General features: G+C 38.2%; 2 protein-coding genes and 1 non-coding gene across 3 annotated transcripts in view; 2 read left to right on the plus strand and 1 right to left on the minus strand.

Annotated features, from left to right (window-relative positions):
• LOC125236363 (somatomedin-B and thrombospondin type-1 domain-containing protein) overlaps nt 1–17,704 on the plus strand; it is a 127,476-nt gene that overhangs the window by 37,987 nt on the left and 71,785 nt on the right. The window lies entirely within an intron of this gene.
• On the minus strand, nt 2,915–5,756 carry LOC125236362. The gene is made up of 2 exons (XM_048143142.1): nt 4,849–5,756; nt 2,915–3,046 (listed from the first exon to the last, which is right to left on the minus strand). Exon 1 carries the CDS (start codon nt 5,676–5,678, stop codon nt 4,854–4,856), a length of 825 nt encoding a protein of 274 aa, XP_047999099.1. The 5' UTR covers nt 5,679–5,756; the 3' UTR covers nt 2,915–3,046; nt 4,849–4,853.
• On the plus strand, nt 15,957–16,028 carry Trnat-cgu. The gene has a single exon. It is a non-coding gene; the product is annotated as a tRNA-Thr (tRNA).

Below are 17,704 nucleotides of genomic sequence, written 5' to 3' on the forward strand. Positions count from 1 at the left end.
TGATACAATCAATGAAGATATTGTTATAAATAATGTGTTTTTAGGCAAAAAGGTTGTCGATTATATACAGAGTAAAATCAAAAATACTTATTTTACAATATGGTGCTTTTATCCCCAAGTGCACAAAGTAGTAAGTAGTACATTAGCTGATCAGCCTGTTATTTCAGAACTGTCAAAATAAAAACCTTCTTCCTCCTTAACCCTCCCCCCCTTCTTACCTTCTTCCCCCTTACTTTGACCCCTTCTTCCTTAAAAAAAAAACTCATTTTGTTGATAATTCACGAAGGAAATCACTTAATCCTACCCTGATGACAGCGTATAAATATAGAATTTAATAATTTCGAAGGGAATCAATTCGTGGTATCGCGAGGAGAAATATAGAATTTTAATAATTTCAGACAAATACTCAACCTTTATAAATGAGAAATCGGAGCCCGTGTCTAATTCGGGACATATTTTATTTTAGGTACTTAACTGGTTTCTGCGCCGTGATTATTATAACTTACGTACCTAACGAAAATTCTATGAACATGGGCATTTTCATAATTTGGGAACCCCCAATTAGCGTAAGTTGTTAACAAAAATTAACTCTCTGTCAGTTTTGTGACGATAATTAAGCATGCAATTTCTATAAAAACATTGTTTTTGTGTTAACGACATAAACTTTAAGCGATAATGTACATTCAGAATGGAAAAAAGTACATTTTTAGACAGATTTTATGCTTAATTGTCGTCACAAAACTGACAGCGAGTAAATTTTTGTTAACAACTTAATATACGCTAATAAGGGGTCCCAAATTATTAGTGAGCAGTAAAATTAAGAATAAATATAAAAATGATTATTATAAGTTATTTAAATTATGTAAAATTCTTCCAGCCACTCTTAAACACAAGTATCTATTATTAGTTAATCAGCATGGCAATCAAGAGAGTAACTTATCTGAAATGAGCCAACAATATAACACCAGATCTGTAGCTGCAGGTAAATATGCTGTCCCCAGAGTAAGCAATTACTATGGGGATAGGCTCATTAAAAAACGCTTACCTTATTTACTCAACTCTTTACCTGTGGCTATTAGAACAGAGAAAAACAAAAATAGATTTAAGAGGGCTTTGTTCAAACACTACCTAGACAAAATTTAGATGCCTCATTTATTTGTGAACTACCTAACCATCTTTGGCAATATACTTATTCTGTATTCATTACCATGACAACTAATTATAATTATGTACCTTTAGACTCACCCAGATCCCACAGTCAAACTGTGTAAACAGTTTTGGGGGACATTGTATTTACATTTAAGTTCCTATGTAAGATGTTTTATTAAATAAAAATAATAAAAAATAAATTCCGAAAATGCTCACATACAATATACGAACTAATCTTATGATGTGTTCTCACAGATATATTATTTAATGCTCTCCCCCCACCCTTCTCGACCCAACTAACGAGCCTGTCTAGCTCCTCTGTGTTGTGTCCCCACCAATTAATGATTAAACGAACTTACCTGTAAGTGAAGTTCGATCATAATTATACGAAGGGTTTCGTCCGAAGATATTAGTAATTTAGAATTATAGAACACATTGTAGTTACGCGGAAGTGTAACCACTCATCACTTGTTTAAGGGAAAAATTGCCGGTGCTGGCAATCCCCCTCTTTTTTTTTTTTTTAAACGGTTTCGCCGGCTTGCCCTGGTCAACCCTCTTCATTTAGTTTAGAGCTAAACATTTTGATATTTCCTGGGGACCTGGGTGGGCGGGACTGCATTACTAATATCTTCGGACGAAACCCTTCGTATAATTATGATCGAACTTCACTTACAGGTAAGTTCGTTTAATCATTAATTATACTTGTGTTTCGTCCTCGATATTAGTAATTTAGAATTATAGAACACATTGTAGATGTTGAGAGTATGCAGGAAATATCAGAAATGATAATCTTAATTTCAATAATACTGATTTATTAAGTACATCACAATTACATTTGTACTTATAACATAACATATTTTGATTGTGTTCCTTACACATACATGATTATCAATCACGACAAACATAATGATCTAGCAAGTGCGTTATTATCATTGTTAATGTCTACAATAGTTCTGTTATAGAACTTAGCAAAGGTAGTGGAATTGCCACTCCATCCTGCAGTTTTTCTAATAGCGTCCAAACTTACGCCCGCTTTGTAAGCAAAAGATGTAGAAGCATGTCTTGTACTATGCGAAGAAAAGATGGAGATGTCAATTCCACTATTTTTCAGAGTTGTTTTTATCCAACGACTGAGTGTTGGAGATTTAACGCAATTGTGTGGCTTATTAAGCCCTATGAAAAGCAAATCAGATTTACGTAAATCCTTAGTTTTATCAATATATGCGATCAACGTTCGAGCAGGACATACTTGAGGCCGCTCTTCAAAATAAGGTAAGTAAAGAGTTGGCTGGTTGACACCAACTCTAGATGTTTTTATAATTTCAGATATTTTAATTATGATTTGATCAGGAAGATGTACTATATTACTAATAGTAATTTTTGACAGCGTCTGTACTCTGTGCGCTGTAACAAGGGCGAGTAAAGTTATACATTTCATTGATAGCTGATTGAACGGTAAATTTTCATTTGGGTAAAATGACCCTAAATAATTAAGAACCTTAGCCGGGTCCCATGTTACGTTATATCGAGGCAGAGGCGGTCTAAGCCTAAAAACGCCCTTACAGAACCGTTTTATACGATCATCATCGGTCACTTGTCCTAATATTAACGAGAGAGCGGATCTATGGCTGTTGATTGTGCCGTATTTTCCTCCTGAGTTAAATATTTCTGTTAGAAATTCTATAATCATTGGTACTGAAGGACCGTATACATTAATTTTCTTCCTCAGACAAAAATCAAACCAACGTTTAAACCACACATCGTATTGCTTAATCGAGTTGTCCGATAATGATGCTAGCAGTATATTCACCGCAGACTGCGGGACGCACCGCCGCAGGAGCGACGTGCTGACAAAACTCCGGCAACCAGGGTAACGCTCGACTGGATGTTCCGGTTGCTGGAATCAGATATTATTGCGAATTTAGAATCTATTCTCAATAATTTTGATACTAAAAGGCGCTTAAACAAAGGGTACCATGGTTGTGTAGGCCAATCGGGGACTACCATGATACCCTCAGCCTTTTCGGAAATGATTTTTCTTAAAGCTTTTAATATTACAGACACTGGTGGAAATGCGTAAAAGAAGAAATCGTCCCATTCTATGGTAAACGCGTCGTATGCATACGCATCTGGGTCTCTATTCCACGAAACGTACATGTCGCATTTTTTATTAATGCGACTTGCAAAAAGATCAATATTAGGATGACCAAATTCTTTAATCAGCAATTGGTAACCCGAAGAGGAAAGCTCCCATTCTACATCTGGGTGAGAACGTCTAGATTCTTGGTCTGCAATAGTGTTATCAGATGATTTTATGTAAGACGCAACCACCATAATTTTACGAGCCTCACACCACTGCCATAAATCCTTAGTCACTTTTGTGAGATGGGGGTACTGGATACCCCCCATACGGTTTATATAAGATATAGCTGTAGTGTTGTCGACTCGTAAAAGTATTTGGCATCTGTAGCAATCTTTGGCAAATATTTTCAGGGCGAAAAAAGCAGCTAGCAGTTCCAGCTGATTAATATGTAAGGCTTTTTCCTCTCGGGACCATAGGCCACTCGCCGTTTGTTCACCACACGCTGCGCCCCACCCCGTCGTAGAAGCGTCAGAAAAGATTTCGATTGAAAATATGTCATCTCTGATACGGTGATTTGAATAGCGAAGAGCCTTAATCCACCAATCGAAATCTGAATGAAGAGAATCAGGTATAGCCATGGTCCTATCAAAATTATCATGGCCTCTTAAATTTAAGAATTTAACACGTTCCATTTGTTTCGTGTATAGCCAACCGTATTCCACGGCTGGACAAGCAGATATTAATAGACCAATCAATTGCGCAAATCTTCTTATTTTACAATGCTTTAGGAGCTTCAAAGATTCTAATTCATATCTTATTCGATTTCTCTTTTCGACTGGCAAACTGACTTGCCATTTTTGGGAATCTATTATATAACCCAGGTATTTACAGGACGTAGCTGGAATACGATTACTCTTTTGTTCATTTATAATGAAGCCCAGGGATTTCAACAGTGATTCTGTCGTTTGTAAATTATTTATACATTCCCTATATGATTCACCAATCAGGTAAAGGTCGTCAAGATAAATCGATGATACGAAACCGCATGAACATAACAATTTTATTACAGGTTTCATCAATTTTGTAAATATGTAAGGCGCTGTGCAGAGCCCAAACGGGAGTACATTAAATTGATATAATTTTGAATCCAAAATGAATCTTAGGTACTTCCTCGAGTCAGGGTAAATTTTAATTAAAAAATATGCATCCTTTAAATCTAGTGTGGACATGAAACAGCCTTTAGAAACTAACTTTAAGGCCGTACGTAAATCTTCAAGTTTAGAATGATCAGTTTGGATGAAGTTATTTAACTCTTTTAGGTTAAGAATAAACCTCATGCTTCCATTAGGTTTGGGGATTAAAAACACCCTGGATATGAATTGGTCTGAGGTAGGCTCACATTCTGAAATTGCTCCTATGGACAAAAGATTATTGATGGATTCTGAAAATTTACTCCTTTCAGAATATGAGCCACTTGTAACAGCTGGACTATTGGTCTGATACACCGGTTGGTTAAAAATAATTTTGTATCCGTTGATCCAGGATAATATCGTTTGATCACTTGTGATCAGTGACCACTGCTTATGAAAATCAGCAAGTCTGCCAGCATAACGTACCGGATCTAGCGCCGGCGACTGTGCTTGGCCCGATGCGACGACCTGTGCGATGAGTTCCCGTGGCCGTAGCGCCGGCTGCTCGATGCTGCAGACTGATATTGTTTCTGTGTCGGACCCTTCGGCTGATTGCGAGCTGAGGGTCCCGTCTTCCAGTTTAAATTCTTCGGAAACTTAGGCGTTGTTTGCTGCTTTGATTTTTGTTGGTCCACCTTAATATCTGTACTAGATTTTGATACAGCTTTAGCTGTTTTTAATGTTTCTGGCAAATCTTCACCAAATAGATATTTGTCTATCTTTGTGTTTGCTAATTGATCTCTGAAATCCTTTTTTAGCGGATATAACGTAAAATTCCTGCGTGTTGTTGATTCGCAGAATTGTATATCACACAGTAAGCGTGCCACGTCCATTAGGTCTTTAGCAACGTTATTATCCTTAGACTTTAGTTGAGATGTTAGTATACGTCCTACACCTGTAATCGCTGCGGCGATCTGTTTTTGTCTAAGCTCAATAGCTTTATCTCTTTTTATGACAGCTTCCGTAGACGCTGCTTTGATCTCCGCGTTCAGCTGTGGGGCGGCGATCTTAACGCAGTTTGCGGGTACTAAATATTTTTCTAACAGCTCCTGTCTTGCTTGTTTCTCCAAACCAGACGTGGCTATGTGTTCAAATCTGCGAGCCACTTCTTTATTAATATCGTCACCATATTCTTGACTCAGTGATGGATCGGTTCCCAATATCTCTAATATCTCTGCCTGGCAGATATCATCATCCTCAATTTCAATGGGATCCACATTAATATTGGTAGGTGGCAGATTTGTACACGCAGGCATTGCATGTGATGGACCAGCAATTGCATGTGATGGACCAGCGATTGCGTGTGATGGGCCAGCGTTTGCTTGAGGGTGCTCGTCGGCAATCGGTTCAACTTCTCTGCGGTCCTCAAGCTGCGGTGGTTGCGGCGGCGGCGGGTCGTCGTAAGCCGGATCAGGTCGGTCTGGAAACATGACAGTCGACCCATGACTAATCAAGTAACAAAATCGTTGCATTATTTTGCACACTTAAAAGTAGCAAAGCATGTGGCGAAGCAGTCCCACAGACTGATCTGAGTACATGCATCTTTAAAATGCGGCGGAATAGTCCTATAGACCTCCTGAATGCATTATCATTGAGCAACAAAATAGCTTAAACCTTGTAGCGAAACAGTCCCCTAGACTGATCTGATTACAAAGGTTTTTATTTTATGCAGCGGAATAGCCCTATAGACTACCCTGAATGCAATTACTTTTTAGTCAACACCATTATAATGCGGCGAAATAGTCCTATAGACTACTCTGATTGCATTATATTGGATAGAAATGCCAATCACTTTTTTTAAAAATAAGTGGGTAGTTATGAGTACTAACCATTTTGGTAATCCGGATTCAATGGCGCGGCCTCCGACGACGATGAATCCGATGAGGAGCACTGTGAACACGTGGAGCTCGAAGAGGACGAGGAAGATCGTTTATTACGACGTACATGTTTGATATCTTTTTTGAGTTGCTTCAAGCGTTTTCTTAGCAACTCAAGTTCTTCCTCGTTCTTTCGCTTCGGCATGTCGAAATCACGAACTTAACAAGTGGAGTGGTTGAGCACTAAAATGCGAATGAAGAGGGTTGACCAGGGCAAGCCGGCGAAACCGTTAAAAAAAAAAAAAAAAAGAGGGGGATTGCCAGCACCGGCAATTTTTCCCTTAAACAAGTGATGAGTGGCTACACTTCCGCGTAACTACAATGTGTTCTATAATTCTAAATTACTAATATCGAGGACGAAACACAAGTATAATTGCAACCATATCGCCGTGTTGCCAGTAGTATGATGTTATTTTGCCAACTACCCGTGTTTTAAGGTAAGGCAATGTTGCCACACTTCAAATGTTTTTGACTGGTTATATAAGTGTAATAATGAGGAGGCACACTGACATTTTATCCTGCCAGGCGGCGCCTGTGCAAGTGTCTAGGCATGTCACTGTCATTCATATGTGAGAGAGAGAGAAAAAACATATCATCTTCTCGCTCTCACGTATGAAATTCTTTATCTGTGCAATGCAAGTGCAATTGACTATTAAGGTGGCGCCATCTGTCATAACCTTTGAGTTTGCCTCCTCATTATAAAAGAATCATGGCACACACGTGTCAACGAGTTTTCGCTTGTGACATTGGGTGACCCTTTATCAGTTATACGTAACCAATTATATTTACTCAATAAGTCTGGATAGTTTCTAATTGGGATTGATTTTGATGTTTCAATATTAGTTTTACTCGCTCCAATAACTTTACCAAGAAAGTCTGAGGTCTGACTTGGCTAGTTTTCATATACAAATTATATTATGGCTTATTTTATTATTCCAAAATTTGGCTTGCTGGCAGAAACTAGCCATCAAATATAATAATTCGTATATGACCACTCGCCAAGCCAAGTCACACCTCAGACTACAATATATTATATCAAAAGAGTACTTTTACATTTGCGTGGAGAGTGAATCGTCTCTTAGAAAATAAACCCAAAACATATTTAAGTAATTAGCGTTCTTAATATTTAGCGCGATAAGTATTTAATCTAAAACTTCCAAACAATCTTCACAACTGCTAGCTCCGTCTATGCTCATCATTTATTAATCGAGAAACTTCATACACATGGTACCTACTACCTACCCACCTAAGTTATTCTCTCGAAGTAGTATTGAAGTTAAACGTACGTAGTATCTAGTTACATACATACATAGGTAAATACATAGAAGTATAATCACTCCTGTATCCCATAAATGGGGTAGGCAGAGCACATGAATGTTTCAGTGCCACTTTTGGCAAAATGGGGTTGAAAGAAATCCAAAGTCACATAGTTATAAACATCAATACAGTAGGCCTAGCACATGATTGCCGCGGGAAGTATGTCGCCGCGAGATAGATCACACGTCTTCTTCTATCTGTATTAATGTCATAAGGACGGGTAGTTTATCTCGCGGCGACATACTCTCGCGGCAATCATGTGCTAACCCTGCAGATCTGCCAAAAAGAGGAACAGCTCAGGGAGAATAGTTTTTAGCACACCTCGGACACTGGCGATCAAATATATAAGAGGCGCGTTCCTAGCACACAGTCTAAGCTCGTGTAAGTAGGTGAACGAGGACAATGCCTGTATGAGTGAAATATGACAGGTCGACTGTTCGCGTTTTTGACAGGCGGTAACTGTGAGGTAACAGAGAGGGGATGGGCGGCACTTTCAGCGGGGAGCGGGAGTGGCCATACTGGACGATAGTAAACTTTTTTTTATACTGTGGTTCTTAGTATTGGTACCATCGTTTAATCTGCAACCCAATCGGAATTCCTCCATATATTGCAGGCGACCTCCACGAACTCATTCCGATATATTTGCATTCGGAGAACCGCTCCCGCGCGGCAAAAAAACACAAAACGTGGCTCAAAGGAAACATATGAGTTAAAAAGGGTAAAATAAGTTTTGCATGTGTGCCTTTGTTATGAAGACTTTATTATGACTTATCGTGCTATTTTAGCACTCGTAAGTTACATTAAATACCTTTAAACGAACCTTTCTTGTGCAGGGTGTCCTTCTTACCCATGTTTCATGAAAATCGGTCCACTATGTCCGGGGTTTTTTTTTAATTTTAATTTTGTGGTTAGTGTAGTGTATGCTAAGCTTAAATAGCATACTTGTCACTGTCTCGTGTGCTTTTGTATTTGGCGGCAAAGCCGTGGAAAGTATCTGTTCACGGTCTGTCACTATCTATGGTATCATGGCCGCGGGCTGGACTATGGAGATAAGTGAAGTGAAGGATACATGTGGAATGCGAGGGCATTGCCGAGCCAGTGTAGTTCTTAGGGTGTTAATTAATTAGTGATTTAGCAATCACTATAGTTAGGTTATCTGTTAATCGGTTGTTATGAGAATAGGTTAAAATACCAGCAATTAGGTATAATAAATAGTGTAAGTACCTAGTACAAATCTATTAGAACGAATATAGACTTGACACATCATACAAGTAAAAAATGTACTACTGTTATTGTTATGTTATGTTACTTCTGTACAAGACAGAACCAGTTTTTCACTAAGGATTTAACGTATTTACCTGTTAAACAGGAGCCAAGGGTCAAACACCTTGAAAACACACACACTTAAGCCGTAAAGGCTTAAACACACGCTCCGATATGAGTCATACGACTTTTTGTGGCGATTAAGGGATCAGCCGAAGCCGAGGTGACAATCGTTAACGCTACGCGAACGGAACGCAGTCTGGCTCTGTCGCGCCACTGGGTATTTTCAGAATTTGGGTCCCCCCCCAGTTACCAAAAGTTGTTAACAAAAATTAACTCGCTGTCAGTTTTGTGACGACAAATTTAGCATTAAATCTGTATAAAAATTTACTTTTTTCACATTCTGAATGTAGATTATGGCTTAAAGTTGATGTAATTAACACAAAAACAATATTTTTATTGAAATTTCATGATTAATAATTATCGTCACAAAACTGACAGTTTGTACCGTTTGCCGTTCTGGGGTTTGTACAGTTGTCTTGGCTAGAGGACCAGCTCATCGGGCATCGAACCTAAACTTGACAGATAAGGTCGAGCCACTTGTCAATGTCCAGTGATTGATTTTTTGAGATAGGCCGACGTACGGTCCGTTCTGTCGAATCCTTTGTACTGGCTTTGAGAACTTCTATCTGGTAGTAAGTACGAGTTAGTTTTTCGACGGGTGAGGCTGTCATAATCAATACAATATGTGAAGCCATAGATTAAGGCTGCTTTCAAAAAAAAACGTCAAAAGAATGTAAAATCGATAGTTTTAGTCGGTGAAATACTACACTTTCCGTTATCCAATAGATTTATTTAATTCAAGTTCCAGGTAGAGCATCTTATTATCTTGATTTTTATAAGACTGGATTTTTGAAAACTAACTCATTAAATTAATTATGAATTTTTCTCTAATGCACGTTTAGAAAAACGTACGTATAGAGCTGAATCAGTCGATCTTATTTGTAAAATTTGGACAATTTTGAATATTAAAACGGGTAAATTTATAATTCGTTTATCCTGTACCACAATCATTTCAGACTAGATTTTTATTTTAAGTTTTTGAAAAAGAGTAAACTAGCCTAAGGCGAATTCAATTTTTTTCAGAAATTACCTAAAATTAAGTGACAATTTCTTTGAAAATCTACATCACATCGAAGTAAGTTTTGTACTAAATTAATCTGCAACGTTTACTTTAATTGCTGCTATGCCTTAGTGATTATAAATTGCTATTATTGATTTTTGCCAATTTTTTGAAAACGAGCCTTCACCGGTACAATTATTACCACTTTTGGACATTTTCTCATATTTTGTTAGACCAAGTAAAAAAAGTCCTATAATGTGATATATATTTATAAACTACTCGCAAAGCCCTTTAATTTGATACCACACACGGTATGATCGAGCGCTCGGTTGCGATTTCACTATTTTTAACACGAAAGCCCTCTTAAACATAAGAAGATCATACCATCCCGTACATTATAACCTAACCACAAAATTAAAATTTTGAAACAACCGCCGACCGCGAGATAGTAGATCGATTTTCATGAAACATGGCTAAAAACACTCCCGACCAACTCAGCTTTCAGACAAAAAAAAAACTAAATCTAAATCGGTTCATCCGTTCGGGAGCTAGGATGCCACAGACAGACACACACACAGACAGACAGACAGACAGACAGACAGACAGACAGACAGACAGATAGACAGACAGACACACAGACAGACAGACAGACAGACAGACAGACAGACAGACAGACAGACAGACAGACGGACAGACAGACAGACAGACACGTCAAACTTATAACACCCCTTCGTTTTTGCGTCGGGGGTTAAAAACACTCCCGACCAACTCAGCTTTCAGACAAAAAAAAACTAAATCTAAATCGGTTCATCCGTTCGGGAGCTAGGATGTCACAAACAGACAGACACACACACACACACACACAGACAGACAGACAAACAGACAGACACGTCAAACTTATAACACCCCGTCGTCGTCAACAGAATAACAGGATGTCACGATCCTCAGCATTGAGGGAACGACTAAAGAAGAAGAAAAACGCGCATACACTATACCACACATAGATGGCGCCACAAAAAAATGTCTTGTAGCTTTCGATTATACTTGTAGATGGCGTTGTGTCACTTTTGACATACATTTATGGCTCGAAAGTGACACAACGCCAATCTACAAATAATCGATGGCAACTAGGCATTTTTTGTGGCGCCATCTATGTGTGGTGTAGTGTATGCGCGTTCTTCGGCGGTCGCATTTTAATCTATGGTGAAGCTTATATAGCATGGAGATGACAGCTGTCAGCGAATTGAAGATACGTGAAATGTAATAAAGTGCCTGTTTATTACGCTACCTCACAAAATGTAAGTAGGTACGTGAAACTAGTAAGTACTTTTATATATTCCGCCGGAAAACATTTTACCACACCTCGGTGAGGTTTGCGACGCTGATTATACTTATTTAACCATTTTAACACATTTTTTTTTGGTTCGAACCCCGGCTCGCACCAATGATTTTTTCGAAACTTATGTGTGAAATGTCATTGATATGTGCTCCAGTCGCTTTTCGGTGAAGGAAAACATCGTGACGAGAAACCGGACTAATTCCAAGAAGACCTAGTTACCCTTTGAGTTGGAAGGTCAGATGGCAGTCGGTTTCGTAAAACTAGTGCCAAATCTTGGGATTAGTTAGTCAAAGCGGACCCCAGGCTCCCATAAGCCGTGACAAATGCCGGGATAACGCAAGGAGGATGATGATTTTTGTGGTACCTAGTACCTACTCATGGCGACAGACTAGCCGAGGCGAAGACGTGGCCTTACGATGGTGCGAGCTCGCCCAGAAAGTTTGATTCAATTTGATCAGTTGATCACTGTGCGTAGCCAAAAGCACAAACGCTCACGAAACGCTTACTATAATATTTTTTTTCATTATAAGAAAAGAAAACTTACAGTAAAGAAAGAAAGAAATAGTTATTTGTTATAAGGGTGCAAAGTCGTATTTTAACGCCGAGTGTGGAATTGAAAACGAGCAAGTGAAAGGATTCTATAGTTGAACCACGAGCGAAGCGGGTGGTTCGAGAATAGAATCCTGAACTTGCGAGTTTTTTAACACACGAGAAGTAAAATACATTTGCACCCGAGTGTAACACAAAACTTTTCCCCTCACTATAGCGAGTGTAATTCCTCTCCCAAAAGTCTCCAACCCTTCTTCTATCTCCGAATTTCGTCCTATCTCTATTCTGCCTATTCTCTTATTGAACACTTTGTTAATCGACGCCTTACTTCACATCTCAACCAAAATAACCTTTTTAATCCACTTCAGTCGGGTTTCCGCCCCGGGCATAGCACAGTCACAGCATTGGTTAAGGTCACTGACGATATTCGTTATAATATTGAAAATAAAAAGGTCACTATCTTGGTTCTTTTGGACTTTAGTAGTGCCTTTAATACGGTGGACTTCGATATACTTCTTGCGTTTCTTAATAATCTTAATTTTTCCCCTATATCTCTGTCCTGGTTCCGTAGTTACCTTTTTGGGAGGCGGCAGCGAGTCCGGATTGATGACAAGGTCTCCGAATGGACTGAACTTTTGGCCGGTGTCCCCCAGGGAGGTGTACTGTCACCATTACTATTTTCCATTTTTATTGATAGCATTACTAAGCGTTTGAAATCCTCGTATCACCTTTATGCGGACGATTTACAAATATATTCAGCGTCCAACCTTGACGACGTCAGTTCTCTAGTAGGCCAAATTAACTCTGACTTGGAAGCAATAAGTGAATGGGCATCATCGTTTGGGCTGAAAGTTAACACCGCAAAGTCGCAAGCAATAATCATTGGTAGTCCTTACTCCATCTCCAAACTGCCTCACCAGGTTCTACCAGATATATTGTTCGAGGGAACTCCGATTCCGTTCTCTTCCACTGTCAAAAACCTCGGTATTGTTATGGACCAAACGCTTTCATGGGACCCTCAAGTCTCCGAAATAAGTCGTAAGATTTTTGCCTCTCTACATTCCCTCAAGCGTCTGCAGAACTTCCTCCCGCATCAGACTAAGGTTATGTTGGCTCAGTCTCTTTTACTTCCTCTTCTCGATTATGCCGATATTTCTTTTCTCGATCTAAGACAGGAACTGCTTGACAAACTTGAACGCCTCCAGAACGTGTGCATAAGATTTATATTCGGGCTAAAGAAATTCGACCATGTTTCCCTCTTTCGCAGTCAACTCAAGTGGCTTCCCATCCGCCGTCGCAGGGATCTGCATATTCTTTCTCTCCTATTTAATGTTCTGTTTAATCCTTCGTCTCCTCTTTATCTTTCACAAAAATTTAAATTTATGGCGGACGGTAGTGGCCATCGTCTACGTTCTAGTTCTAATCTTGCACTGGCAACACCTCATCATAAATCCCATGCGTATAGTAAATCTTTTGCAGTGCGAGCGGTTCAACTTTGGAATGAGTTGCTTCCGTCCTTAAGGAAATCGCAGTCCGTTGCCTCGCTCAAGGGGCAGTTAAAAAAGCTGTGGCTATCGGAACATGGATGACTTGTTTGTAACTAGTTATAGATACTATATATAAATATATATTTATTTACTATATATATTGTTATATATTCTTTATATTTGATGTACCTTTTATTCCAATTTTATTTTATTATTTTTTGTTTTAGTCTCTTTTATATTTTTATGGGCTTTCCTATAAACTGTTGTACTAAGTGCTATATTTGTCTACCATTCTTCATCACATTTCACCTACTCAAAGGTTAGCTGGAAGAAATCCCTTAAAGGGATAAGTTCGCCTTTGTACTGTCTATCCTGTGTCATATTTGTGTTTTGTGTTTTGTACAATAAAGAGTTTATACATACATACATACATACATACATACATACTATAGCGAGGAAACTAGGTATAACGCAAAAAATGCGTTTATTGCTTCCAGTAGTTCCACAGGTGGTAAATCATCTTTAATACTAGATTCACCTACTTTTATCAATTTTAAAGCAGTTAATTTGACTTTATTCAAGGTCAAATTACTTTACCCACTAGTGGATAAAATGCGTTTTTACCCGCTGGTATTAAAGGACAAAACACGTGTTTCCGAGCTAGTGAGGGGAAAATATTTTTATTCAGGACGTTAACAATATTCCTTACGTCTATGATCTATGATACACATTAATAGGCATTATACTAACGTCACTGAAAACATCTCCCCTCAGCATTTTGTCAAGTTACCTACCACGTAACTTGAAGCTGGTCTTCCGTGGAGACCTGTCTAAGCGTAAAGTTTTGTGCTTATCTGCCAAACTGCACAGCAATTTGTTGGCAGAAAATTATTCTACCCTCCACCATTTATGTTGAATCAATTATTTTGTATTTCATATATTTTTCGTAGTTATCTATCTCTATCGCTCTTGCGTATTGGCGCGACAGAGTAAGGTACTACATTTCGGTGGTGTGTCGATTGTAGGCTTGTGCCGTTTCGTTCGTTGATCGGAGCGCTCCGATCTCGTTCAATCGCTCCCACGAACTAGTTCGCTCTTTTAGGTCTTTTGCTCATTTCGTTCAGTCAGACCAGCGACCACTGCGGTCGGAAAGATCAGGCCCCGTAGCCGAATGGCATTTCTCCGACGCCAAACGAAAGCGATACGCCGCTGGCTCTGTCGCGCCAATACGCAAGCGCGATAGAGATAGATATCTACTAGCGCTTCGTTTCGTGAGCGTTTGTGCCATTCGGCTAGCCACCCAGAACGAATGGGACCGAATAGTGTCAAAATGATACGAATAGCCCACAGATAGTAACATTCCGGGCCGAAAGGTTGTAAGTAACCGAAGTTTAATATGAAAACTTGACTTTTTTTGTTGCTCTGCTAAATAGCTCTCGCTCTCGGTCGACGCAGTCACACATTCGTTCTCGATCCAAACCGCTCGCGCTCGCCGATCCTATACTGAACTAAATGAGCAAAGACCGATTCTCAGACCACGGAAAGATTCAGTTCATTTCGGTCATTGATGGGATTTTATTCCTAACAGTTCATAGTTCGTGAACGACACAAGCCTAGTCGATTGCGATTCGTTTCGCAGAAATGCCATTCAGCTACGGGGCTTTATCATTAATAGGCCAATATGTCAAAACGGAGTTCCTAATAGTTTTAATCCTTTGGAGAGATTGCAGTCTATGCACTGTGACTACAAATTATACTTACTATAGAGGATCATTCCTCCATATCTATTTTCTTTGTACAGGTTTACTTATTTCTAATAAATAGTGTATTTATCCATACGTAAGACCGGACATCAAGACAGATTGAACGGAGTATATTGACAGTAAATCATACGCGGGAAAAAACTCGTACCTATATTGTTGTCAACTAAAAGATGAATCATTTTTCTGGGGTAATGTGCTTGTGATTCATTGAGTACGTATAGTCTGTCAAGCTATGCCCGTCAGCAGAAAAAGTGGCAATTAAATAAAATTGGTGCGAAATTTTTAGAGAACTAGTTTTACCGACTAATAACGTGTTATCGATATTGATATCCAATATTTCAAACGATAAAAAATAACTCGTCTTTGTGATTTACCGAAATCATTAGGTAGGTAGGCTTACCTTTTCGGCACCATTTTGCATTTTGCTATTCTCGAATAGATAGGTATTTACTTATTCATATAACCACCAGAGGCGCCAATGTCGTGCGTAAAAAAATTAAAGCTGATGATGATGATCTACTTATTTTTAATATTATTGACATATTTACCTTATGTGACTACATAATAATATAAAGTATAAATGGTTCGGGTGAGAAATATTATTTTAAATATTTAAGTTGCGCTTGGTTCATATTACAGTAAAAAAAAGGTATCATAAATTAACTACAAGAGATAATGAAATTATACTAAATACCTACTTATTTAAAACAATTATAACAATATACCAATATACATGAATATACGATGTATACCTACATCCCATGCTTCGAACGCCGTCAGAGCAACTGAACCACTATTTCGTCGTCGCTTACGTAAGCCTCTTTAGCTCAGTGGTAGAGCACTGGTCTCGTAAACCAGGGGTCGTGAGTTCAAACCTCACAGGAGGCACTAGTGATAATTACTTTTTGTGCTTTTTTTGTGTTGTTTTTATATATTTTTTTACTTTATTTTTATTTTTAGTTGCTTACTTTTTTTGGTCGCTTCAAAACTAAATAGAATTTATTTCTTTTGGAGTGTGTGTTTCTGATGTTTTTTCATTCAATATTTTTTGATCTAGGTAACATTTTTTATTAGAGTGCAAGTTTCAGTCTAGCGCTTGTTAGCGACCATAAGTATAGTTTTGAATATAAACCTTCTTTAACAATACAATAACATCTATAATATATTTACATACATAAAAATATGTTGCACAAGTAGCATGGCTAATTGTGCCAGTATTTTTCCACTTACGGAATTGCAAATAATTTAACATTTTATTTACCATTTATTCAATAGCAATAGTTATTTGTTTTACAAGGGGGCAAAGTTGTTGTTTAACCGGACGTGCCAATATTGATACCCGAGCAAGCGAAAGATTCCAATATTGAACCGCGAGCGTAGCGAGTGGTTCAGAATGTGGAATCTTGAGCGTTGCGAGGGTATCAAGGCACGAAGGTTAAACAAACTTTGCCACCGAGTGAAACAAAAAATTTTTCACCACACCAACACTATGAAAATATGAACTGTAAAACATCAAAATAAATAAAAAACTTCAATTTATTTAACGTGTATGATTCAAAATCATCATTTATACGTGAATTCCCACACCCAGCTTTAGACATCAAGTTAAAATTTGTATGAAATTACTTTGCACTCTTGTGGATAAAATGCAATTTTGCTATCTGTTTTCGAATAGCAAAGAAAGCCTTTATCAGTTGGTGTGGTGAAAAATTAATTTGTTAGTACACGAATCATATAAATGAAATAAATATCAGGGGACCTTACACGCATCAATCTCGCCCCAAAACTAAACAATAGGTACCTACCTACTTGAATTTTAAGATTGTACGTTAGTAAGGCGGCGGAATTGAAAAAAGTCGTCTAGTTTTGAAGTTGATGTGACTGGAGAGTATACTGCTGACAAGTGGTATCGTTGTGATCGGTAGACTTTACTGAGTACGAAATAATGACTTGTCACTTTCTCAGACTGTGGGGGGGTTAACTATGACGTCACAAAGATCGCGGTCCCGGGTTTCAATTTTTTGCCAATTTGTCTAGAACCCCTTATCCAATTTTGAAAAATGAGGTGTCGATTGAAAGCGTATAACATGCTGATTAAGATTTATTATATGTGAAGAGTATAGTTTTGTTAGTTATTTTTTAATTAATAATAATGCAAAAAATACTTTTTTTTTTACTCTCTTTTTTGATTTTTGTGACTCAAAAGGCAATGAAAACGGCCACTTAGCTAAAAAATATGTTATATAAATCATTTAACTACATTATTAAGCTATCTGTTGCTTTTTAAATTTCTACGATCGAATAATAAATAAGCAAACTACAACCACATACCTGTAGGCGGGGAGTACCGCTTGACACGCGTTCCCATACATTCGGCGTCTACCAAATTACACCTCGCGCAAAATTCGTTTCAAGCAGATATACCTCTAATCTTATTCATCGTAACCTATCAATATTGGTATCATTTGAAAGTACAATTAAAGTACTTTAAGAAACAATGTCAATCATTTTCATAAAATCAATAATCGCCAGTCTGTGGTGGTTACAAAGGAAAAAAGTGGGTA

Source organism: Leguminivora glycinivorella, chromosome 19 (genome assembly GCF_023078275.1).
Source record: "Leguminivora glycinivorella isolate SPB_JAAS2020 chromosome 19, LegGlyc_1.1, whole genome shotgun sequence".
Taxonomy (NCBI): domain Eukaryota; kingdom Metazoa; phylum Arthropoda; class Insecta; order Lepidoptera; family Tortricidae; genus Leguminivora; species Leguminivora glycinivorella.